This window comes from Drosophila montana, unplaced genomic scaffold (assembly GCF_035044405.1).
Source record: "Drosophila montana isolate Dmon_TW-CO22-7 unplaced genomic scaffold, ASM3504440v1 contig_3640_1, whole genome shotgun sequence".
Classification (NCBI taxonomy): Eukaryota; Metazoa; Arthropoda; class Insecta; order Diptera; family Drosophilidae; genus Drosophila; species Drosophila montana.
In genome coordinates, this window is record NW_026998525.1 from 19,632 (window position 1) to 45,402 (window position 25,771).

The 25,771-nt window shown below is 39.7% G+C and overlaps 1 protein-coding gene and 1 long non-coding RNA gene across 2 annotated transcripts in view; one reads left to right on the plus strand and one right to left on the minus strand.

The window, feature by feature from the left end:
* LOC135435636 (uncharacterized) overlaps window positions 1-25,771 on the minus strand; it is a 54,117-nt gene that overhangs the window by 4,960 nt on the left and 23,386 nt on the right. The window contains exon 2 of the long non-coding RNA XR_010437402.1: window positions 14,067-14,337. This is a non-coding gene — a long non-coding RNA (uncharacterized LOC135435636). The remainder of the gene's footprint in view (window positions 1-14,066; window positions 14,338-25,771) is intronic.
* Window positions 758-24,412, plus strand: sens-2 (senseless-2). Its single transcript, XM_064692802.1, has 5 exons — window positions 758-2,002; window positions 15,225-16,020; window positions 16,506-16,895; window positions 17,215-17,396; window positions 23,690-24,412. The coding sequence occupies exons 1-5, from the start codon at window positions 1,570-1,572 to the stop codon at window positions 23,941-23,943; spliced, it is 2,055 nt and encodes a 684-aa protein (XP_064548872.1). The 5' UTR covers window positions 758-1,569; the 3' UTR covers window positions 23,944-24,412.

The window sequence follows — 25,771 nt, forward strand, 5'->3', positions numbered from 1 at the left end:
TGTTGAGCCGTAAGGGATTGCCAAGTGGCAAGTCAAAGTCGCAAAGTTATTGGGTGAAGGAGGGGGGGCTGAATGAATTGTGAATGAGGTAAGGCACTTGAGTGAGGTGCCGGAAAGCACTTGAAATTAGAAAATGGAACGCAGTGCGCACAGCAGAGGCGAAAGACAACGGCGATTACAGCACATTGTGTGGCAATCATGATGGCCATGGAGGACCAGCCCAACTGAAAACCAAAGGCGATCCAAACAAACCCCATCGCAAAACCCCCCTCCCCGCTCCGCCCCGGCCACTGCACGCGCCTATTCCCACACCCTTGGCCCGTGAGTGGCGCATTGATTTGAACGAATCAAAGCGGTATGCGCACTAAAAATACCAACAACAAGCACCAGGGCGATACCAAATCCAGATTAAGCGTGACGTTCTGGAAACTGGGCGTAGCCCAACAAAATCAACAGGCTGTCCAACGTGTGCGACCAGGACGGGCAGCAGCTGTTGCCGCACATGGTGTGTGCGTGCGAGTGAGCGCGCGCATATGCAGCAATGGTGGTGGGCAACACAGACTTCCAGCTGTGATTCCAACTGGAATGCACACTCCAGCTAGGCGTCTCGCTCGCACAAGTCACTTGGGTGGCGCGCTGGTGGTGGTGGGTGTCACACGCTTATCAAAGCAGAGAACGCCACAGCGCGTCGTTCCCGCTGTCGTCGTCGTCGTCGTTGTCGTTGTTTCTGCTTTCTTTCGTCAGTCGCTGTGCTTTGTGGCGCACAGACGGTTCGTTTCGGTGCGGTCGCTCGCTCAGTTCACACATGCTGAATAACTGTAACCGCAACTAAAGCCAACGAGTGCGAGCATTTGTTGTTGTTGCTGTGTTTGCTCTCGCAGCCTCTCGCTGGCGCTAGCTTCGCTGTCGCTGCCGTCGTTGACGTCGCCGTTGGCGTCGACGCCCAACTTGATTTCTTCCAATCTTGGCTGGGAAATCGGAATCGCAACAATTGGAATAGTCGGTTGAATTTGCGTGCTGCGATAAGCTGGCACAACCAGCAGCCACCTCAGCACCCTTCCAGCTACCACCCCCACCCCAGCCCACCCCACAGCGTGGCGTGTCAAGTGCAGGCACTCGCTGCTGCCGCTGCCACTGCCGCTGCCGACGTTGCTGTTGCTGTTGTTTCAATCAGCAGCCAGATTCACACTCTCAGCTTCAGCGTCAGCCTCAGCTGGCGCCGGCGTCAGCCAGTCGCGTTCCATGACTTCCAACTCTGCGCGCCCAGCGACCGACCGTGATTAACTTTTACGGGTTTAGTCCGCTCGATGACGCCGAACACAACAGTTATACAACAGCCCAGCAGCTGCTTGCATGGCTGATAAAAGCCAAAAGAAATCTGTTCCGTAACAGTTGACGTTGTTGAACGCGCGTGTAAATCCGTTTCCGCTTACCGAGTTCCCACATCCGTATCCGCTGCCGTTTTCGCTGCCCATGCCGTCGCGTGTGCCACTCCAAAGCTTTTAAACGTTATCAAAAAAACAAATAAAACCAAAAAAAAAGGCAAAAAACAAACCAAAAACTCAACTCATGAACGTTGGCAAGATGCAAGCGCCTGACCAGAATCAGAATCTGCTGCATCCGGCCGCCTCCGCTGGTCCGCCGCCGGCGCAACAGCATCACCTGCCCATCGACTACAGTTTGGGCAACTTTAAGCCCGCCATTGCAGCTGATTTTCCCGGCGGCCCCTTTGGCGCCAGCCCCTCATCCTCCGCATCGCAATCAACCGCCACGTCAAGCGCCGCGCTGCATGTGCGCGATCTCAGCACCTTGACCACAATGGCAGCAATACCCTCGCCCACGCAGCTGCTGCACCAGCGCATGCAACCGGCCCAAATCACGGTGAATGCACATCATCAACAGCAGCAGCAGCAGCAATTGCCGCCGGCGGCTACATCGCCACATGATTACGCGCCCATGTCCGCCTTCAAGGCGGTGCTGCCCAAGAAGCGAAACACCGACGGTAAGCAAAAGATACAGATAAGAGAGAATCCTATACAAGCGTATGCACCTCAGTGAAGTATTATAATCGGAAATTTACTTAATAAATATTGAGTAAAAGAGTATCAGGAGGAGAAAAAGTTATTTTCCAATCTGACTATACCCAAATAATACATGTGCTTACATATAGTTGAAACTCTAGGAGCTATCATCCGAAAGCAAAAAAGTCTATATTTACAATTGACAAAATGTGGTTTTATCTATGTGAATGTTGCGAATGTGGTAGAACACACAGAAAATATACTCTAGTATCGTCTCTTTCAGTTTTTTTTCGAAGCGTGACACTTGTAATTCGCAACAAGTTAAAGCTTTAAAGAGGAAAAGCATAAAGTCGCTAGCAAAGTCTGTTTATAATAAAACTAATAGGTTCTTGAAAGACAGCCTGCAAATACTATGGTATTTATATATTGTGGCATATCAGTATTTGATTTCAATCTATCTGATACTTATAGATGTGCAAATACTTAAATACTAACTACATGCCTGCTTCCCTTCGCACTTACATTACAAATTCACGTACAGCTTAATATTTAAAACCCGTAGAAGTGGAGGACTCCGCAAATGGAAAAACAAAATAAAATTATTATCAATCAGAAATAAGCATATGAATAAACAATTTCTTGCTAAAAAAAATTAATCAAATACTTTGGGAAATATTGGAATTATGAATATAATACGATTGATATATTTTAGATATATTGAGAACATAATATATTAAATATATATGTGTATATATACATACATTAATTTTATTTTTTTCTATGATATAATTTCTCTATGATCTTTCAATTCTATCAAATTCATTATATATCCATATACAAAAAAAAAATTGGCAATTAAGGATTCAGTGTGAGCATCTTTGTATCATAAATATTCCTTTTTAAATATGTTAATTAAAATTTCATTTTTTACAAATGAATAATATCTAGTAAAATATATAGGCGCTTCCCATTGGGACATATATTTTGTTTCTTTTATATAAACTAATTTATTAAATAAATTCAACTAACTTTTTCTTTTCACAAAATATCAAATTTCAATTTAAATTACAATGATACAATAAAAGAAAATAATAAAAGCAAATAAATTGAAATGAAAATTCTAATACAGTTTTTAAAATGATTTCCATCTGTACTATAGTAAGAATTACAATGTCCAAACAAGTATTACAATGTCTGAACCTCTGTAGCTTTGCCTTTGCAACAGACCCATGAATATTCATATAAATAGTGTCTGAGCTGTCCCAACATTCAAAATGTGAAGAAAAATCCAATCAAGTCAAGTGTTACCCTTGAACCTAAGATCAGGCAGACACAATATTTACCTAACAATTTATGCAGATGACAAAAAGAAATAAAGGCGAGGATATAAAAAAATACCAAACGAGTGCACGACTAAGACATACCCTGTCAAAAGCTCTTAAGTAGCTGAGATTTCTTAAAAATTAATCACTTCAAGGTTTTTATTCCCAAATTAAATCCATGTCTTATTTTACTTGAAAAAATTTTAATTCCAATTGGGTATTGCATCAATTATCATACGTGAATACCTGACCTACTATATATAAACTATAACTAACTTTATAACCAACTTTTCGCTAATATAGTTAAAGCCTTCAGCCTGCTAAACAGTTAATATTACAAATGCACATAAAGATACCCTATACAAAAAGAATGTAAGACACGAACTAAAAAAAAATGTACTAATATTACAAATTCAATCAAATTAATGAGCGACTTTTTCAAAGATTATTTGCTTTTTACAAAGTCTAAAATGAAAAGAAGAAGCAAATTATAATCCATACAGATTTGTCCAATTACCTGAAGCAAATTTAAAATGTATAGATTTACTTAAACATTATTTTCTTGGCTCTAAGATAAGAAGAAAAAGCCAATTATAATCCTATCAATTTTTCCAATTACTTGATGAAAATGTAAAAACTTAAGAACTTTTTATTTAGCGCAGATAGTTGCAAGAAACATTATTTGGCTTGGCTCTCTGACAAAGATACATATTAAAGAATGTATCTTCGCAAGTGCTGAGATATTTAAATTGTATATACAGCATGCACATTTAACTTGAACTATATTCTGTTTATTGCGAATGTAGGCAGAGCTTTATCCCAGTCCACACCTAGGCAGAGCTTTATCCCAGTCCACAGGCAATGCTGACCCGTCAGCAGGTTTTCCCAAATGCCGCATTTCATATTCCCAAGTTAATTAAAAATATTGCCAGATAACTCACACACACACACACACGCACAAGCACACGCAGATGGCAGGGAAATTTTTAAAAATTATTTGAATAATGTGTGATTTTAAAATATTGCAATTCTGACAATCGCCAACAGGCACTCGACGTTGGCCAAAAGCCGCCAACGAGCAGGCCCAGAACAATGTCAGATTAATTGAAAAAAATTGTTCTGCTGTCCGAACAAGCGGGGGGGGAGGGGGGCGTGCGGTGTGGGGGTATGACAGTGCTGAAAATATTCATTATTCCGTTTGTGTGTGTGTGTGTGTGCGTGTGTGTGGGGCGCTTAATGTGCAAATCTTCCGTGTGGACATGGCGGACAAATGGATATCGGGGATTGAAAAATCCATAGCGAACCACAGATACGGAAACGAGTGCGCACGGACAAGCCAAACGGACAAACTCATAGATACAGATACAGACAGCAGGCATATGGTGTGTATGTGTACCCGTGTGTGTGTGTGTCTATGTGTGTGTGTGTGTATCTGGTCGTTGTCGTCGCCATCGCAGTTGAATTTCAAATATGAGCATTGAATGAATGAATGAGTGTGCAAGCGCACGGCCATGCTCTGAAACACACACACTCACACACACACACACACACTCACTGACACACACACGCACACATAGCCAGCGACAAGCGGATTTCATTTACCGGCATTACATGTATCCAGCGGATATGTTTTTAGCTCCGCAGCTTGAGCCCGGCACAGACATGGATATGCCCAAACACACACACACACACACACACACACACGCACACACACACCCGTGCTGTGCAGAATTTTCAATTCCGTTTGGCGCGCCACGGCTTTTTTTTTCATTCTCCACTTTCCGTTTCTCTGTTCGCCATTTTCACATTCTCTATGCGTTTACTTTTCGTGTTGTTGGGGTTTTCTCTGAGTTCGTTTTTGTTGGCCGCTCGTGAAAATGAATTTCGCTTTGTTTGTTGAAATATTTTTTGGTAAAATATTGGCGAAGCAGCTTTCCACAATTTCCTGAGTGTCCCCCATGCGCCGGGTTGACTGATTGGCCACTCCTGTCGAGTTGTCGCCGTTGCACAATCATCGCCGCGATTCCTCGTGTGCGACCCTCCCCACTGTATCACAGTATCGCATGTGGGCAAAAATAAGTATCACAAAAAATCTCAACGCTTTGAACGGGAAATGTGATTAAATTCGCTTTAAATTTGTTTGTGTTTCATGCGCACTTAGTTTGCGCTTTAGAATTCCGGAAATACACTCAAGAGATTGTTTTCATAAGTAAAAAAGAAGTTTAAGCGCTTAATCGAATTTTTGATTAGACTATAAATTAGATAGATTAGACTGATAAAAAATATATATTTAAAATAGTTTCTATTCAAAAACAAAAACTGAAGTTTCTTGTTTCAAAATTATTAAAAATTAATTGAAATGTAGAAATCTTATATGCACCTTATAAATACATAGACAAGACTATATTTCGTTTCGGGAAAAATCTTAAGTTCTAGTTAGTTCTAATCCACAGATCTAAAGTAAAATGATATGCCAATTCAGAATGCATTGAAAAGGTTCGTTCGCTTCAATCGTGATTTAGAGATCAATTTCTACATTTTCCAGAAAATTCGTCAGTTTGAAGAGTAAATACACAGTAAATACTCGGAACTTAAAAGATCAGATCATACATATTCCATACGAAAGCTTTTTTTTATACTTATATTAACTCTCACTCTTAATTTATCGTGCCTAAGGTAAGTGAAGTAAGAAAAGTGAAGAAAGATTTAATGTAGCTGCCAAGATCTAAAGATCGTTTATCTCAACAATAAATATTCTTAAGCCTGTCTCATTAATTAGCATAGCCTAACCTGGCAAGAACAAAGGTCGTATACACAAGTAATTTCCGTCTCGATTTCCCATTGAGCAAAGACAACAATTTCAATTGTCGCATGCGCCAAATGGATCAACACCAACCCGAAGTTTTTTACCCCAGCCCAGCCCAGTCCAGCCCGGCCTCATTCAATTAATAGAAAAACACAGCAAAACTTTGTCAATGGGTTACGTTTTACCGTAGCGCAAAGTGAGTCACGAATTAAGTTAAATTAAAATTGCCCACGGCTGGCGGACAGTCGCCCCCGCCCGACAATCTACTTAAGAGGGAGGCCCAGCTAGACGATGAGTCGAGCACGAGCCAGAGCACGAGTCAGAGATCAAATGGTCTAATCAGAGAACCTCACGCACTGATTCATATGGGCTAATGATCAGGCAGAACAACATCAACAACAAAAACAACAACAGCTGCGCATACTTGCCAAATGATATCAGTGAGAAATGTGATCGGTATTTGGGCACAAAAAAACATATTGATATTGATACATATAATTTATGTGTAGATGTATAGATTAGATGAGTATGTGGCGTTATGGTTGGGGGGCGATATAAATTCTACAATAAATTCTTAAGCCATTTTCAATCACACCAAACAATTGAACGGCGATTCGAATCAATTAAAAGCAATCGAAATATCCTATCGAATATATACATATAAATCGATCCATTGCCATCCGACGGCCCAGAGTCAAGAGCTCTCTAATCAGAGCCAAGTGTTTAGGTGTCTACTATCTGGAAAATTTACGCATCGAAAATTGTTGTAAATTAATCAAAAATAAACACAACATCGAAGCCAGGGCATAGGCGACACACCAAGGAGCAGCTGCCCTTCTGCAACAGATATCTTATAGAACAGATCGGAACTCGAAAAGGTTTCAAAACTAATTCCCAAAACAATCACGATGACTGACGTCTTTATAATCTAAAGTGGTTCAACAATCGAAGCAAAAACGAAATGATTAGCTTTAAGGCTCAACACGTGTATTCAGTGTAGGGCATTCGCATAGCGACCCGAGCTGAACAGTTTTAAAAAAAGGCACTTCAAATGCGCGTACACTGAGAGAAGTCTCTAAATTGTCCTAGTCTTAAATTTAAAGTATTTTTTTTTTTGTATAAACCAATTAATTAATTAGTTTAAATCAAAGTAATAAATTCATATATAATTTTATTTTTATATAAATATATTTTCTTATATTTTTATATTATTTGTTAATTTATATATATTTTAAATTAATTTAAGAAACAACTTTTCCTTCTAAGCATTTATTAGATACTCGAGTTCTTTTGTTCTATTTGAATGTCTGACTAATTTTCGCTCAGTGTAGTGATTGTTGCTAACAGTGCTAGCTACCTTTGGCACTCGTACATTATTGATCAATAACAAATTGTCGCAACGAAAATCAGAGCAATATTTATGAAATATTTATGGCACACGTCGTAATCATTGGCAACTCATCGAATATGCGCTCAACGCCTGTCATATATCTTTCAACTTCTCCCAAGTAGACGAAAATTGGGCATTGTAAATCTATAAAGATACCAAAACAGTCAGCCCGTCAACCAGTCGACTAGCAAACAATGCAACAGCAACACTCTCCCTTATACATATACATATATAGAGCATGTATCTACAAGATACATTTGTAGCTGTTGCTGTCCGTGCTGTCCGTGCTGTGTACTCTGTCGCTAATAACTACGCACACCGCACACGCGTTATGATTTACGATCCGAAAGGTAAATAGGTAACGACATCTAAACATGTCAATATCCTCGCCCAGTTGTAAAGTTGAAAGAGTAAAAGTATCGTAAAACCAACGACAAACCGATAAGTACACACAACAACAACAGCAACAACCACAAGAAGTTCATTGAGCCGACCGCAAAGTATGGAAGAGAAAAAGAACACTCGCATAGTTGATGCCACATTAAAAAAGAGTCCACTTTTATTTATGATCCGATTATATTTGCTCGGTTTATCGTCTTCACCATGTTTGACAAAGAAAAATCAATTTCGGGTGTGAAAAAGAACCCTTTAAGCATTCCCAAACACTTCTTCGTCACGTTCCAAGCTGTCGAAATTGGAACAGATTTTACACCCAGAACCAAAAATCAGATTGCCAAATAAATATGTAAATATCGCCAGTATACAAAAGATTATCAATGCGTCGAGAAAGGTGCAAGAATCCTTTGCGTCAAATAATCTGCTCTACTTATAAACTATACTTAAATAAGGATCGTTTTGAAAGGTTTCATATAATACCATATAGTTATGTACTAAGTTTTATAATCAATATTTAAAATAATAAGGATCAGCTTCTATTGTTTCATATAAGGCCAGAGAGTTACGTATTAACTAAATATCTGTTCCATCTATTCTATTCTATATAGACATTTGACAATATTTTCCATTTCCCATATTGTCATATTGTATAGAATCATTGAATATGTAGTAATTTGAGGCATATAATATTATAGGATATAATATCAGGTATTCATAGCATAGCCATAGAATTTTTAGAACATATCCTATATATTCTATATTATAGCTTAAAAATATATCATATTTCTTAATGTAAGATCACATTAGATGATATAATATATTGACCATCCTTTATAGCTCCTATCTTAAAACTTCAAAATATATATTATACTTATTAATGTAGGATCATATTAGATGATATAATATATAAGGTATTTTCCATTTATAGAAGTATACCCAAGAGTTCTTGAGTTCTGCGCCATTTCGTTAGACCGTTCCCAACTTGACTGAGCAACTGTGGTTTATTTCAGCATTCAGTGTGAGGTACTGCGATTTCTGTAGGATATTGATATCGCATTTAAGCCTCATAAACGCTACCAGTCGATATCAGCTTATGGCTGTGATATGAGCTCACAGACAGTTTACAGCCCCAGCTAAAATTGGACCCTGAGCAGTACGTAATATACGAAATTAGCTTGCATCAATTGCCACACCTTGTAACCCCCCCCCCCCCCCTCCCAAAAAAAAAGGCAGATATGCTAACCAACTGAAATGCTTAAAGTATGCGGAGACTAGAGAATGAAATGTATCAAATGATATTTTGAGTGCACTCGATAAGGTTTTTTATGTTGGTCAATAAATGGAAATTGTGCTCTCTATATCATTATATAGGCGCAATTGCGTTTTATATTTCTCTATAGCTCTTGTTATCGATAAGTTCTGGCGAAAAAATCACAAAAATATTTAAGCAAATAAAGAAGCTTCTACCGAGTATCATAAAACAAACCAAACAGGAACTCTGCAATATCGACAGATAATATTGAAATAAAAAAGAATTTTCGATTTGATTTTGCAACTTGAAATCTGTCCGAGTCGGACATATATAGAGTCATATGAATATATAGATAAATTTTTCTCCTTTTTTTGGGGGATTTGAAAAGTGAAAACGTGCTGGGACAGCGGCTGCCAGCGACCACCAATTAAATGTCATTTATCAGCAAAACAGAAAAAAAGAGTCTAAAGTTTAGATAGCCTTCTGATTTATAGCCCTGCGATAAGCCGAGCTGAGCGCAAGGGTTGCGACGGGCTGCCCAGACCCAGGGGCAGGGGCGAGGGGCGGGGGCTGGCAGCCGTTTAGCAGAGGTCTAACAGTCATTGCATTGGCATTGGCATTTGCCCAGGCGTTGCCTGATTGATTTGTAGTGTGTAAAAAAATAAATAAACTATATGTAATTTGTAATTGCGCTGGGCTTATTTGCAATCGTTTCGAGACGCTTCAAAGCGCATTCACCGACAGCAGCAACTGTTGCCGATAGCACACGCCAGCAACTGCAACTGTTGCTCGCCACCGCATGGATTTTGTTTGAGTACGCAATCCCCATCTAATGCCGCCTGGAGTGGAGCTGCACGAGTGGAGCTTAGGCCGGGGATTGGGAAACTGAGACGTTGAGACCCACTCGAGCGGCTCTCCATATGCCGCATTCTTAATCTGATACGAAATCGAAATCGAAATCTCAACGAATTCGTAAATCATGCATCAGGTTTTTTGTTCGGCTGCCGGTGACCAAATCATGGCCCTAATCTATCTACCCGAACTTTATGGCACCCACTTTTGGCCATATCGGGAACCAAGCTCTATATTTATTATATTGTGCGCTATTTTATTCGCTGCGCGTTTCGTCGAATCTTTTTTTTTTTTTTTTTTGTATTATTCGCTTTCATATTTGCCGAAAGGCAGCTATTTTATAATATTGTACTACGTCCAGTATTTATATTGACTTTGCGGCCCCCAACTACTGTTCTTTCGCACTTTTGATCGATTGGCTCTGCCCGGCAATCGATATCGTTATTGTACCTTGGTTCCAAACGTTGTAAATTATGCATCGATCGAGTGGCAAAAAGAAATCTAATGAAAATGTACTTAAAATTAATATACGAAATCATAAGTTAGTCATTGTCTTTTTTTTTTAAAGCAGAATTGTACAACATTTAAATTTGTTTCCTTTTCATCTCTATATATAAAACTGTTGGTCCTGACTGACTTATTGACTGACTGATTGTTTATCAACGCACAGCCCAAACCGTAAGAGCTAGGACGCTGAAATTTTCACTGTAGTTACCATATGTGATGAAGGTGCACGTTAAGACATGGTATCGGGAAATTCCACTCGCCTGTGTGGAAAAGTCGAGAAAAACCATTGTATGAAACTCTTTTGTTTTCCATCCGGTCGAGCTCAAACTCCTTTCAGAAGATCTTTATTCAAATTCATTTTAATTGTGTTTCACACTTTTTAGAAAATCCATCGCTCCTTGGTATATACACACGCATACATATGTTCATACATGCATACATACATACATACATGCATACATACATACATACATACATACATACATACATACATACATACATACATACATACATACATACATACATACATACATACATAAATACATACATACATACATACATACATACATTCATACATTCATACATACATACATACATACACACATACATACATACATACATACATGCATACATGCATACATACATACATACATACATACATACATACATACATACATACATACACACATACATACATACATACATACATACATACATACATACATACATACATACATACATACATACATACATACATACATACATACATACATGCACACATACAAACAGAAAACAAAAAAATACTACTTTACTAGCTAAGCATGAAAAACTGCAGAGCCTACTTGAATTCTTGAGAATCGAGGAGGAGAGCACTCGGTAGAAATTCGTTTTATTTAAATTTGCAGCACAGCGGCAAATAAGCTTGACTGATTTTTTCACATTTTAGCATAAGTTTCAAAATAGTCAACATACAACAAATTGATTGCATAAAATATTTAAAGAATTATACAAAATATTATAATAGAAATTTGCATAGCCTATTTTCATACATTTTTATTCCGCCTGTCGAACAATTGTCAAAAAGTTAGAAAAACGTCGAAATTAGAAATTAGATTACAGCACATTTGAAATAATTATCACCCACTAAACAAAGTCGGGGCAGAACAATGATAATCCTGCCATAAGCGCATCAATTGATATGGAGGGGGCGCGATACACAATGGTGAGGGCGTGGCTGGGGCTGGGGTAGGGGTAGGGGTGCATAAACAGGATAACAATGATTTCAATTACCATGCAGTGTCGAATAATTATTTTACCTTTTTTTTTTGTTGGGCACAAGTGCGTGGATATTGCGTGAATATTGCTCCCGGGCGTATAAAAACAGATGAGCAGTGCGAAGGGTGGGTCGAGACTGTGCCCAGGATGCGAGGTCCTGCACCCAGTGTGGGCTGCGGGGAGGAGGGGAGAGGGGGGGGTCGAACGACGGCTATGTCTAATGTGCACAAATTTATGACTTTACTAGCGAGTGTACCAAGGGTTCGCAACATGGAACTGAGGGCGGGGTTGGCTCGTGGGCGGTTTGTTGTTGTTGTTGTCGTAGTTGTTGCTGCTGCGTGTCGTCTGTTTACATTGTCAGCCTCCAGGCTGGAGCAACAGCAACAGCCACCCTGTGGACACATGCTTAAGCTCATTATTATCATTTAAACAAGTCGGCCTACGTGAGCCACAGCCAGAGCCACTTGTCTCCGGGGTTGATTTTTGGCCAACGCACTTGCCGGCAATTTTCTGCGTTAAACGTTTCCCCATTTCTCGCATTCAATACTTAAAACTCGGAAAAATTGAGTACTACTCTGTCTCTGCCTCCCTCTCCCTCTCTCTCTCTCTCTCTCTCTCTCTCTCTCTCTCCTGTCCAGGTCCATAGCTGGTGGCCGTGTGGCTCCTGCTGGTGGTTGTGTGCAGGTCTTGTGGGTGCTTGGGGTGCCGTGTTGCCGGGCTGCTGGGTGGTCAGAATGGGCGCGAAAATGTTAATGCTCCCGGGACAATTGTGTGCATAATTAGAATAAAGGGTTTGCAATTGACATTTACTGTAATGGCGATGATTAAAATTTGCCTGGTTTATGTACAGCTGGGTTCAGGTTTCTTTTTATATGATTCTTTTTTTTTAATTTTTTTTTTTGCGCTAGAATTATCATGTATTAAGAGGCTATCCACAAGAAACTGCTGAGAATTGTCGAATGAAAAGATCATAAAATGAATATATGTAGACTTGAATTCAAATATTTAAATAATCCATAAAGCCTAATCTGAAATAGTTTTGATAGTTTTGGTGCTAGGTGTAATTCTAATCAAGTTTCAAGTCTAAAAAGCTCTTCAATATATTAATTTTAAAAAATTTTAAAAGTTTACCAAACGAACATGAAACAATTTGGAACGAAAAGTTAAAGACGATATATATGTGGGGCACCTTACATTTTATATTAACTATTAGTTAATTAAAAAATGCTGAAATGTAATCAAATTAATAAATACTATATAAAGGATTTTAATTATAGTTTTAGTTACAAAACAGTTTTTAAATGAAATAAAATTACTGAAACAATTTTTAATTAATATTTAATTAGAGAATTATTTCATACAAATATAAGAAAATTCTCGTTTTATATTTTTAGAAAGAATTTAAAATACCAAAATATGTTAAAAAAAACTAATGCAACCCAAATGTTATTATTCTGTTATCTTCACACTGTTAATAGCATATATATTCAGCAGAGCTGTTGAAATAGTAGAAAATTTGCGAGGATAAATTAAATTAGCAAAAGCGCAAAAATACTAGTTTTAGAGAATGTTCATTCAAGAAAACTAAAAAAAATTAAGTTTTTGGAGAGATCACGTATTCAAATATTATACAGATACATGCATCAAATATTTCACCTCTCAGAACTCCAGCTATTCTTTAGAGTTTCCGGCTAGCTCTGGCAAGTGTTGTGCGATTCTGTTTAATTTCGAGAGCCTTCGGTACGGAATGTTTTGTTAAGTGTTGCCCTGTGAAGCACTTAAAAACATGGCAAAACTGAGCGAACGGAACAATAAGCGCAACAACAAAGGCGCTGCAATAAAAACACTTGACACTCTGACGCCAGAAGGCCACCCCCCAAAAAATAATGGAAACGGTTCGGGGATATAGTATCTGAGTAGCTGCAAATGTATCTGTATCTGACGGATGCGTGCTTGCAATTTTCGCGTGGGTTTTGTTTATATTTATTTGGCTTTGCGTTTGCCGCCTCACTGGCTGTGCCACAATCAAAGCCGCATCATCAAAATCGCCCCCTTCTACCGTCAACCCCCCCACCCCATCTCCGAGAAACCCCTGTGCCTACGCAGTCAGTTTTATCTGCGTGGCGAATTAGAATGTTGTCAAATTGTTATTCTTTTGTTGCGATGCGTATTCATTCATTCGATTCGGATTCGCTCAAGCCCCTGGCTATGCGGCCCCTGCCCCTGCCCCTGCCATGGGCCTTACCCCTTTCCTTTGCGCCTGCGTCAACCCACGAGTGTCGCCAGTCGCCAGTCGCCGGGCGTCGTCGTCGTCTCAATCCTCAATATGTCCGCCTGTTTGTGTGTTTTCTGTTTTGTCATGCTCCATTTAGCCGAGTGCGGACCGAACAGATGTTCTATTTAAACGCACATTATTATTATTCCATTTCGACAGGCGAATCTGAGGCTGCCGTGCGTCTCTTGTGCGCACCACACAAAATTGTCCGCAAACGTTTTCGTATAACAGAAGCAAGAGTCTGAAAAATGTCAAATTAAATTTTACTATTATTTTTTTAGCCTGTTTAAATGAGTTAAAGACTAGTGAATGATATTATCCTTTGTGGAAAATTAAACATTTTTTTGTTTTTTTGATTAGTGAGATCTTTCGGACTCAAAGGATAATCATCATTTGTGTCTTTTTCTTAAATATTTTATCCTTAAGTATATCATATATAGTGTTAGATTTCTATAGACAGGCAACTTTTACTTGTTTTGAAAATAATATCAAACCATATATAGAATGTTTGTGGTGCAAAAATAACTTGTAATATAAGGTTAATATTGTCTGTCGATTATAAAAATAATCAGAAAATGCTTACAAATTTACAACTATCGAAAAGAATTGCAATAAATCTGCAGCTGTTATGAATGAGAAAGGACTTCCTTTGTATTTTGTCAACTCTGCTCTGATTCCACCAAAATCGAGTTCGATTTGTTTTAATTTGTCGGGTGGCACGCACCCTGGGCGTTATAGTACACTGGGTGACACAGTCGCTCTCGACCAACACGATTGTTGATGATGAGGACGCGTTGATGTCAAATGCGGAACGGGAAGGCATTGGTAATATCGTCGTATGCTGCTCCTGCTCCTGCTCCCGTGCTCTGCTCTGCTCTGCTGTGCGCTTGATTAGGGTGAATTAATGGTCATGTAAGGTGGATTAGGCGATTGAATACGAAAATAATTACATTTGAAATTCGATATGCTGCCAACTGTCAGCGGATGTGTGTGTGTGTGTGTGTGTGCTTGTGTGTAATACAGGTGCATATGTGTGTGTGTGTGTGTGATTGATGATGTGCTGCTCTGTGCTCTGATTTCGCTAATAGCTCACTTCCCTTCCCTCTCTCTCACTCTCTTTTCATATAGATGCAGCGCACCCCTTTAGCATAAGCAGATTGGTCAAGACTGAACACCTGACGGCAATTGTGGCAGCCGCAGGCCTGAAGCCACCGCCGCTGTCGGCGCACAGCGTCGCCCTGGCGGAGGACAACAACAATTCCATCTCGATGCTGAGCAAGAACCAACAGCAACAGCAGCAGCAGCAGCAACTGCAGCGTCCTAAGCTGCTGCCCTATCTGAGCGCCAGCGAGCAGCTGCGGCAGTCGCGCTCCCGATCGAGATCACGATCGCGCAGCGCCTCGCACTGCTCCTCGCAGATCGACATGGACGATGCGGACAGCAGTCACGAGCGCTACTCGCGGCATTCGCGCCGTTCACTGCACTCCCGTTCCCGCTCCCGCTCCCGATCCCGATCACATTCGAGCAGCTCTTCCGTGGAGCTGGAGGTGGACTCGCCGCCCGGCAGTCCCAGCATGAGTTCGCCCAGTGCCGCCTCCGTTTCCGCCTCCGAGCTGCTTATCACGGCCAACAGCAACAGCAGCGCCAAGAAATCCGATTTGTTCTCCGTCTCCGCGCTGCTGCGTCGCGACGAGCCGGCAACGCGACGCGCACGTAGCCCGCCACTTGGCCTGGTTGGCGCCTCGACCGCAGCGCTGGCGCTGCCCAATCCGCTGGAGGCCATGCGCCAGAGCTACCCGCCCAACTACGATGCGGCCATGTTCCAGCGCCCCATCTTCTCCCCGGCGCTGCCCTTCTTTGCCGCCATTGCCTTTCATCAGGGACAGCAGCAGCAGCAGCAACAGCAATCCGGACTAGTCGCGAGGTAAGCTCCATTTAAAATACCTAAAAGTAAATTGCAAAATATTTAAAAATATTTTGTATTAATAAATAGAAACAAAAGGTTTGAAATGTTCTAAGAAAATGTTAAATAGACCTTTTTTAATTTCTCAAAATCAAATAATTCATATAGAATATATTTTAAGTTTTTCTTCTTTAAAGTCATATGCATATGTGAAAGAAACATTTAAAAGTAAATTTCAAAATATTTTGTAATAATAAATAAAAACAAAATGTTTGAAATGTTCTCAGTAAATGTTAAATAGAGCTTTTTTTGATTTCTTCTAATCAAATAATTTATATTATATTTTTTCCACACTTAAAGATTTTTTTTTTTAAAGTCACATGCATTTCTCTCAGTGTACTTACTTGACTTTACACTCTGTCCTTATTAAGTTGCCTTAATTAAGTGCGTACTTAGGCTAATTCTCTCTTTCTCTCTGTCTCTCTTGCTTGCTCTCGCTTGTGCAGCTACCATCCGGACTCACAGGAAAATCTCTTCCGACTGCGCAGCCTGATGGTGCCACTCCAGTCAGCTGGCCAGAATGGCTCCACTGCGGCTGCCGCGGCGGCAGCGGCAGCGGCAGCCGTTGGTGTGGGCGTTGGCGTAGGCGTGCCACCCGGCGGCGGGCATTTGGGTCTGCCGCATCAGCCGCATCTGCACTTCCATCACATGGCCGCCAAGTGGCCGGGCCTGCATCAATTTAGCGACCTGTACTCGTGCATGAAGTGCGAGAAAATGTTCTCCACGCCGCACGGACTCGAGGTGCACTCGCGCCGCACCCACCACGGCAAGAAGCCCTACGCCTGCGAGCTGTGCAACAAGACCTTTGGCCATGAGGTCAGCCTTAGCCAGCACAGGTATGTTAAGCATTCGGCCACAAGCATTTGGCCAGGTTCAGTCCGAAGTCCCGCCTCACACTCTGACCACGCCCCTCATTGGGGAGGGAGGAGGGCGGGGGGGCACTTTGCATGCTTAATGAGTGGCCGGGCCAGGGACAGTTTTGCGTTACTTAATTTAGCTGAAATGTTGGATTTAGCCTGGCCAAATGTTTGCTTTGCGGTTGTATTTAGCATTCAGCAGCCGCTCCAGGGAATTCGAGCTTGGCTTTAATTACACCAAATAGCCGCCAGCATGTTATGGTGCATGTCGTTTAACGGTTCCTCTATTTCCACACAGGGCGGTGCACAACGTGGAAAAGGTCTTCGAGTGCAAACAGTGCGGCAAACGCTTCAAGCGCTCCAGCACCCTCTCCACCCATCTGCTCATCCACAGCGACACGAGGCCTTATCCCTGCAGCTACTGCGGCAAGCGATTCCATCAAAAGAGTGATATGAAGAAGCACACCTACATCCACACGGGTAAGTTACTTGTAATCCTAACTAAAATATCTGCATAGCTGGGTCTTAAATACAGGAAAAGCATAACTGCTTTGCAACCCCGGGAATAGAAAATTGTTTAAAGAGTTTAAGGGATCTTGAAGGTTGCGAAAGTTCAATTATTATGACACTTTATGGATCTGTCTGTAGAATATAGAGTTTGCTTCATGATAGGTATAATAATAATGATAGGTATATTAAAATACATAGAAATTAAATATTATACGTGTATTGATACTTCCATATACATAGATGAATATATAACCATCTAAATACAATGCATATTGCCATCTGCATTATTGGTAGAAAAAAACCGAGAACGATCAAAGCAGATTGTTTAAGAGAGATCAAATCAATAAGAATACCTTGTATATCTTATTGTGCTTTTTTTTACTATTTGGACATTTGACATAAATAAAATGCTTAATACATTTTAAAATTTTGGAAGTACACCAATGGGTTTCAGAAAATAGACAGTCTTGTATAATAATATTAATAAATCTTACAAATTCGTAATTGATATTTATAGATGAATAATATTGAATATGGATCAGTATTATAAATAGTGTTGATCTACCTCCCTATTACCATAATGTTATGGTAATCAGCTTTAATAAGCTTTAATTTTCTTGAATATGTATTTTAGTTAGTTGATGGTTTTTCCAGTAGAAATTTTTTTATATGTAGATACCTTATCGTTACTGTCACTGCATAGATTTCTACATGAATATGTGCACACATCTATACACATACACATATGCAATTGTGTATTGTACAAAAATGCATATATGTACTTACATACATACATACATATAAAGACAAGATATTTGCAATTTTTGGAGAATGGCGGCGATAAACCCAAATGGCGAAAATGGGACCCGGAAACGGGCGCCATTAAAGCGTCGAACCAACCGCCAGCTAAAGCCACAGTCGCAGTTCCAATTACAGTTACAGTTACAGTTACAGTTGCCAGTTGACAGAACGGCGAGTTTATAGGGTAACGAGCGAAGAGGGGGTGCAAGGGAATTGGGTACTGCAAAAATGAAGCTGACGACGGCGATAGGAAAGCGCAGAAACAGCTGAAAAGAGCGCCAACTATAAGAGCGCTTACTCTCCGAAAATAGCAAGAGAGAGAGCACCCAACACACATACACACACACACACTCACGCTCAGACACAGAGAAATATATACAATGGTAAAATGTAACTGATAAGAGGCAGCAGTGAGGACCAGCATTGACGTCGCGCTATGTACAAAGCTTGGGAGAAGCATTGGAAAGACAACGACACATACAATACACAGCACACACACACACACACAGCCAGATCTAGACTACGCCTTGAAGCGCGAAAGAGAGCGAGCGAGTGTGCCAGCGACAAGCGACGCGGGCAGAGAAATCACAGCCGACCAATGAAAAATTTAGTCAAGAGATTTTGATTTTCTGTTTTATACGCGCGCACACACACGAATACACAAATACGACGCACACATTGACACATGCACTTGCCGACACAGCGCCTGTGAGACTGTGTGCGTGCATGTATTTGCGTCTGTGTGTGCGCTGCGCATACACCCCTATATAACTATAACAACAAAGCTCTGCCCGAAAACGTAGCAACTGCGCTGCCGCCGCGACGCGCACTCTTGCGCCGCCATTACGCCCAGAGCCTCAAAGCGTATGCAACGAGCTTCATAGTTTTTGCTCTTGCTCATGGAAGTCTAATCTCTCTAGGTAGCAGACCTCGGCTGATTATATATGGCCACCATCTCTATTTAAAGCAAAAATTATTCAGTGCATGAGTAAATACGAAGAAATGAACTTTGGAACTTTGGAAAATATGATATGGCATATAATAATAAATCTAATAAATAGATTAGCACTTAACTTTTCTTAGAGTATTCATTAGCATTCTATAATAATAATTCTGTTAAATAATATTGCATTTTTCATAAATTTGGTCAATCTACTTTTCTAAAGAAACAAAGCTTCTTTCCAACATCATTTTTTTATTTTTTCGAAAGCTTTTGAAACTATTGAACGATAAGGATATTTAAATTACCAGCACAAGAATTACTTAAAGACAAGCATTTCCCTCATCTTCCAAGGCCGACTTGCCATCTTTCCTTTGCACCATTTGTGAATTTCATGATAACAATATTTTTTGCCCTCAAATCAGTTTGCAAATTGCAAGGATAATAACCTTCTAATAAGCAGCGCCACGCTCAGCCATCACCCATCTGGCCACACCCATCAACCCCGTCGCCCAATTTGCAGCCCCCGTTTTTAGCGAGCGTCGTCTGGCCAAATCAGTGGAAGGCGACTCCGCACACATACAGACGCAAATATTTCAGACATTTTTATCGTTTGGCGTCTTCGATTTAAGACGTGTGCCCCACACAGCTCTCACAACCCCTACAACAACGCACCCCCCTTTTGCTCGCCGTTCCCCCCGCCCATTCCCAGTCTGATTCGTGTTGCTTTCACTGTTGAGGCGCACACATGGGGCAAGGTATATGATAACGGATCCTGAATGTCTCGGGATTTGCTTCAGTCTTTGGCTTTTCCCTGGCTTAGTTTTCTTTCTTGTTTCGCTGTCCGATTACTGTGCGTGCTTCTGCTGCTTCGCTTTACGACCATCCTTAATTTTTCTCCATTTTTTTCCTATTACTCAGTTTGTTTTTTTTTCCCCCGATTGTTTCATGTTCGGGCGACGTGTTTCTATTGCTAGCAATAAGCGGGCCAGCAGATTTTTTCCACATTGATGTGATTTGCCTCAACATTTCCGTCTGTTGTTTTCCATTTCCACATTCACGTTTGGCTACGTTTTTATAACCTTTTTGTGTTTGGCTCGCATTTCCATTTTTTATTTTCCTGCCTCAGATTTTCGTTTGTAAATTTATGCGCAATAAAAGCGGATCAAATAAATTTTCTATATTCGTGTGTGTGTGTGTATTTGTTAACTTATTTACTTATTCATTTCGATCTGAAACTCTAAATTCTTTTTCACCTTTGGCTCTGTCAAGGCTGGTAAGCAAATCGATAACTTAAAGCTGGGAAATTTTAAAGAAACTTGCCACAAAATGTAACACAATGAACCACATCGCAATATGAATGAATTTTGTAGCTGCTTATTCAAACTTAATTAGTTTGGACTTTTATAAAATAGTTTTACTTTTATAGTATAAATTTTAGATATTTGTTTATTTTTTTGTTTCTTGAAAAATTAATTTTTCGCTAAGGACTTCATTAATTTGTTTGCCGCCTTTATATATATATATATATTATAGCATCAAATTTTCTAATTAAAGATATTAACTTGTACTGAAGCAAACCCTTTTTTTATAAAAAACATCGACACTTTCTTTAAATATCTTCAAAAAACTTTTGACTAAACAAAATTAAATCTATTCGCTACATTTCAATCTATTATTTCATTTAATTTCATTTGATTCAAGCTCGCTTGAAATACATAACACATAAAACGCAAATCAAATCTCAACGCATTCCAAAAATATAAAATCTGATTCTATGCGTTGCGTTTAAGACGGAAAATCATTTTATTTTATATTATTTTTGTCTGCGTGGCTTACGCTGCGTATGCGTTATTTTGTTAGAGTTCACGAAAAGAAACAGCAAATTTTAAAAGGCAAAGCAAAGCGAAATATAAAACGTGTTGAATTGAAAGGATTTGCCAAGCATCCTTCTAAGACAGAAACACACACACACACAGGCACACACACACACGCACACGCAGACAGTTAGACAGACATAAAATATTAGAAGAGTAAAAGAAAAAGCAGCGCAGAAGCAAGCAAAGATTTAAAAGAATTTCCACAATGTGATGCAATAAAAATCCTTGAAATCTGTACATACAAAAACTGGCGCCCCCTAACCCAACCCCGCTGTCCCGCTGCCCCGCCGCCCCCCTTCCACAGCCCAATTTTCCATACGCCCCCAAACTCTCAGCAGCAGAAGGCCTGGGCTATGTATGCCCTCAGCTTGGGCACGGAGCGTGTTAGTTAGAGCAGCCAGGCAGCTCGAACCAGAGTTACCCTCCCCCAGAGTAACCCCCCCCCCACTCGCCCCCTTGGCATGTGGCAGCTCTGAGAAACAGCAGCTCCCACATTGGCAACAGCCGACGGCCGACGGCCGACGGGATTTGGATTTGGGTCTCGTTAGTGTTCGTTGCTCGTTTGCCGTGATAAATAATAAAAGCTGCTCTATAATCTCTGCGACTACGTGACGTTATTTGTGCCGATAGTGCACGAACGTGCCCCGAGCGCCCAACTGTTCCGCCAGCCTCTGAACCAGAAACCCTTCAGCCCAAGCTCTTTTCGCAGGGCATGCTCCGTGAGGACGTCCATGCCGATGAGCAGTCGTCGCAGCCGAGAGCTACTACAGCATGACTACTCAATTTTTTACTGCTGCCACAGCTGCTCCTGCTGCTGCTTCTGCTGCTGCTGCTGCTGCTCCTTAAGCACAAGCAGCATTTTCGACTCCTGCCGCGGGAGCTAAAGTTGAATCAGAGCACATCCCAACGGTCGAATGTTTCAGAATCACGTCGCTGCAATTCCATTATATACTTACAGCGACTGCCACTTCTCATCTATACATATATATCCACATATATATATACCATGGTATATTAAATGTGTTTGTGTGTTGGTGTTGGTGTTCTATGTATGTGTGCGCGCGTGTGTTTACTTTATATACATTGTTCTGTTTTGCCATGCCCAAGTCGCAGCCCCTCGCAAATTTAACTCAAGTTAGCATTTTGTCGTTATTTTGTAGTCAAAGTATATGTGTGTCTGTCTGTGTGTGTGTGTGTGTATATCTGGGCATATATGTAGTGCTGTCTGGAGCACTATCTCTGCTGGCCAAAGTTTATAGGTTCCATAGATAAGCGCACATTTTTGTGTGGAGCCATCATAAAAATAAAAATACAAAAAATAGACAAACTGGTCAAATTATATGAGCAGACTGTGGACAGTCAGCTATTTGCCATATGTACTGATTTCTAGTAGAGAAATCATATAGATACACTGAGAGAAAAGAAAAACAGTTTCATATATACCAACATATGTTAAAGTCTAATATTTTCCAAATTATTTCCCAATATCTAACAACAAATTATTTTTTGAAGTAATCGACGTTATTTAAAAACAAGTCTTCATCATATAAATACTTAATTGAATATTTTGTTATTTCTCCCAGTGTAGTTTTTAGATATGAAAGAAGTATAGATATACTATTTAGTACGGATATAACTTCCGAATTTCCAAATGATTATTTTTATTTTATTTTCTCTTAGATAAATAAGTTTTTATATAAAAAATTATAAAATGATTCGTGGGTTCGGTTCACGGAACTAACTGCCTACATTTAGGTTATGTTAGTGGAATCAGTCTACGAAATGTTCGAGGAGTCGGAATATAAAATATCTTTATTTAAGTACAACGCATATATAATTGCAATGAATATCTCAACATATGTGTAGCTCATTATATAAAAATATCTTCTCTACGCAATCGACTTTGATTACTGCGAATCAAATGTGAAATGAAATTTTTTGACGCCGACGAGAAAAATAAAACACCTCAATTAGGGTGGAAGCAATCGCGAAAAGAAGAGAACAAATCTCTAATGAAAAATTAAACAGTCTTAAAAAGCGCTATAAATGTAATAAAAAAAAAGAGAGGAAGCAACAAAAAAAGTTGAAGTAAAAATGCTTTAAAATGGCCATAGAAATTCTTTTAGCATTTTGTACATTTTTATTGTGGCTGCCTTTAAGTGCCAAACCACAAACACCACACAGATGAACCAAAAAGTTGAAATTTAAAAACTCAATGTGGAGCAGGAGCCGGCGACCGCTCCACGAGCAGGGGTGCAGAGGGGGGCAGGGGGGTCGTTGCTGCGGTCGACGCCATTTCTGGCATACGGAGATGATGACGAAGACTAGAGCCTGAAGCTGTCTGCGGGGGTATGTGTGGGGGTTGGTCTGACTCACTGCAGCTCAGACAATTTTTGGGGGTTGCGTTCACTTGTGAGTACGTGTGGGTGTATCGCTTTTTTGAGGGGGGGGGGGGGGGGGTTGGTTCTGGCAACGGCCATGAAAGCAAAGCTCGTCTCGTCGCTGCCTAAAATGGCGCGCACTGGTTGCAAGGACAGCATGCAAAATGCAAACGCCTATCGATTTTAGTTTTAACTATCTTACTCTGTCTCACTTCCTCTCTCACACACACTCTCTCTCTCTCTCTTTCTGTGTCGTTGCAGGCGAGAAACCGCACAAGTGTCAGGTGTGCGGCAAGGCGTTCAGCCAGAGCTCCAACCTGATAACGCACTCCCGCAAGCACACCGGCTACAAGCCCTTCTCCTGCAAGCTATGCCACAAGTCCTTCCAGCGCAAAGTGGATCTGCGACGCCACAAGGAGACACAGCACACAGATCTGCGCGTTCACCTGGGCAAGGTGGACTTCATGTCCGCCGCGGGCGCAGCTGCCGAACTGGTCGCCGGACCCGGACCCTGACCCGGACCGGGCATCGGCCTGCCCATTGGCGCCGCCTCAACGCAGACGGCGCCGTCAGCTCCAGTGAATGCCTCTACGCCGGTTAGCTCGATGAATTGCCAGAAGGTCTCGCTGCTGGCATAACAGCAACATCTGCAGCAGCGGGAGCCAGCGCCAGTTGCATTACCAGATCCAGTCCCAATTAATCGGAACCATTGTGCAATAGCTGCCGATACAAATGGACGCCGGCATGCTTTTCCATTTGTCGTTAATACAATTTGAATAGATTAAGCCGAGAAGCGAAAGAAATTTCCAGTGTTGCCAAACATAAATAGATGCATACCATATACTAAATACATTATACCAAAGAGAAACAGTTAAACCAAAATAAAAACCAAATCTTAAGCTCTCTCTCTCTCTAATTCTCAGCGCACAGCAAAACCAAAAAAAAAATATTTAAAAAAAATACAACACACATTCTCAAAATTAAAAAAAAATAAATAAATAAAAATTCCAAAAAAATTGTTTTTTGTAAATTAAATATATATATGCATATTCGATATGTCTGTGTGTGTGTTTGTATGATTGTATTTGGATTAATTTACATGAAATTTACTGAACAAGAAATATATATATAAATGTATGTATATCTCCTTAGCTGCTACACATTAAATATTTAAATAAAACCACAAAAAGAAAAACGTAAATCAAATCAAAAACAAAGCCATGAATCGTGCGTGTACTAATTGTAAAATGTAATTAAATAAAAAAAACCAAATACTAAAAATGAAGAAAAGAAGAAAACAATTAAGAATAAATGTTCCAAATTTTCGCTTCTAGATAGTTGTGAAATTTTAAACGCTATTTTGATATTATATCATTCCAATGAATTTAGTCTAATTAATAAATTTTTAACTTATTTATGCATATGTGTATGTATGTATGTAAAAACAAATGCTAAATAAATATATTTTCATTTTAATGTTCAAGATATATAAAATAAAAACATCATATAAATCTAACATACATTTTAAGTATTTTTATGTTTTCCAATAAATTAAATTTATTAAGCAATTAAAACTACATAATATCGAATTGTTTATTTTATTTTCGTTTTGGGAATTGATGGATGGAAAAGAAGAAATGCTGAATTAGTAACTGAAGCTGGTCATTGAAAGGGAAAAACCATTTTAAATTCTTTTTAATGAAAATTTGATTTATTTTGGATATTTAGAATAAAGGATATTGAAGAGAGTGAAAAAGGTCAAACGAAATGTAGGAGGATTTATCCTCAGCTGGGATTGTAATAGCTCTCTATCGCTGCTTAATTAAAAAAATCCAAAAAAAATATATACATATATAGATATAAAAAACCCCATTTCTTGCAATAATTTTCATAACATTATTTATCATTTAAATTTCCTTTAATAATTATTTGTTACCACTAAAGCAATTGAAAAAAAACTTTATGTACTTATAATTTATAAATAAATTCAGCACAAAAGTTTTTTTTTAATATGCTACACTCAGATAAGAAGCTTACGAGCAAACTTTTTTCCAGAGACTTTTATATATATTAAAATTAATATATGTTTTTTTATCAAAATGTTTGATTAGCTTTGACGAAGTCAGGGGTTCAAAAATGACATTTGGTTTAGTGATATTTTAGTTTAAATTCGTTGCAAAATATATTAGAGAATATTTTATTTTTTGAAAGAATCTCTTTAGGTATATAGAGATGTTTTCTTCCATTATACAAACTGTAGTTAAAAAACAACCGCTCCCAAGCAGGGCTTATCAATGTTTAGTTGATAAGAATTGCAAGTCAAACTGGCAGTGAAAGGGGTTA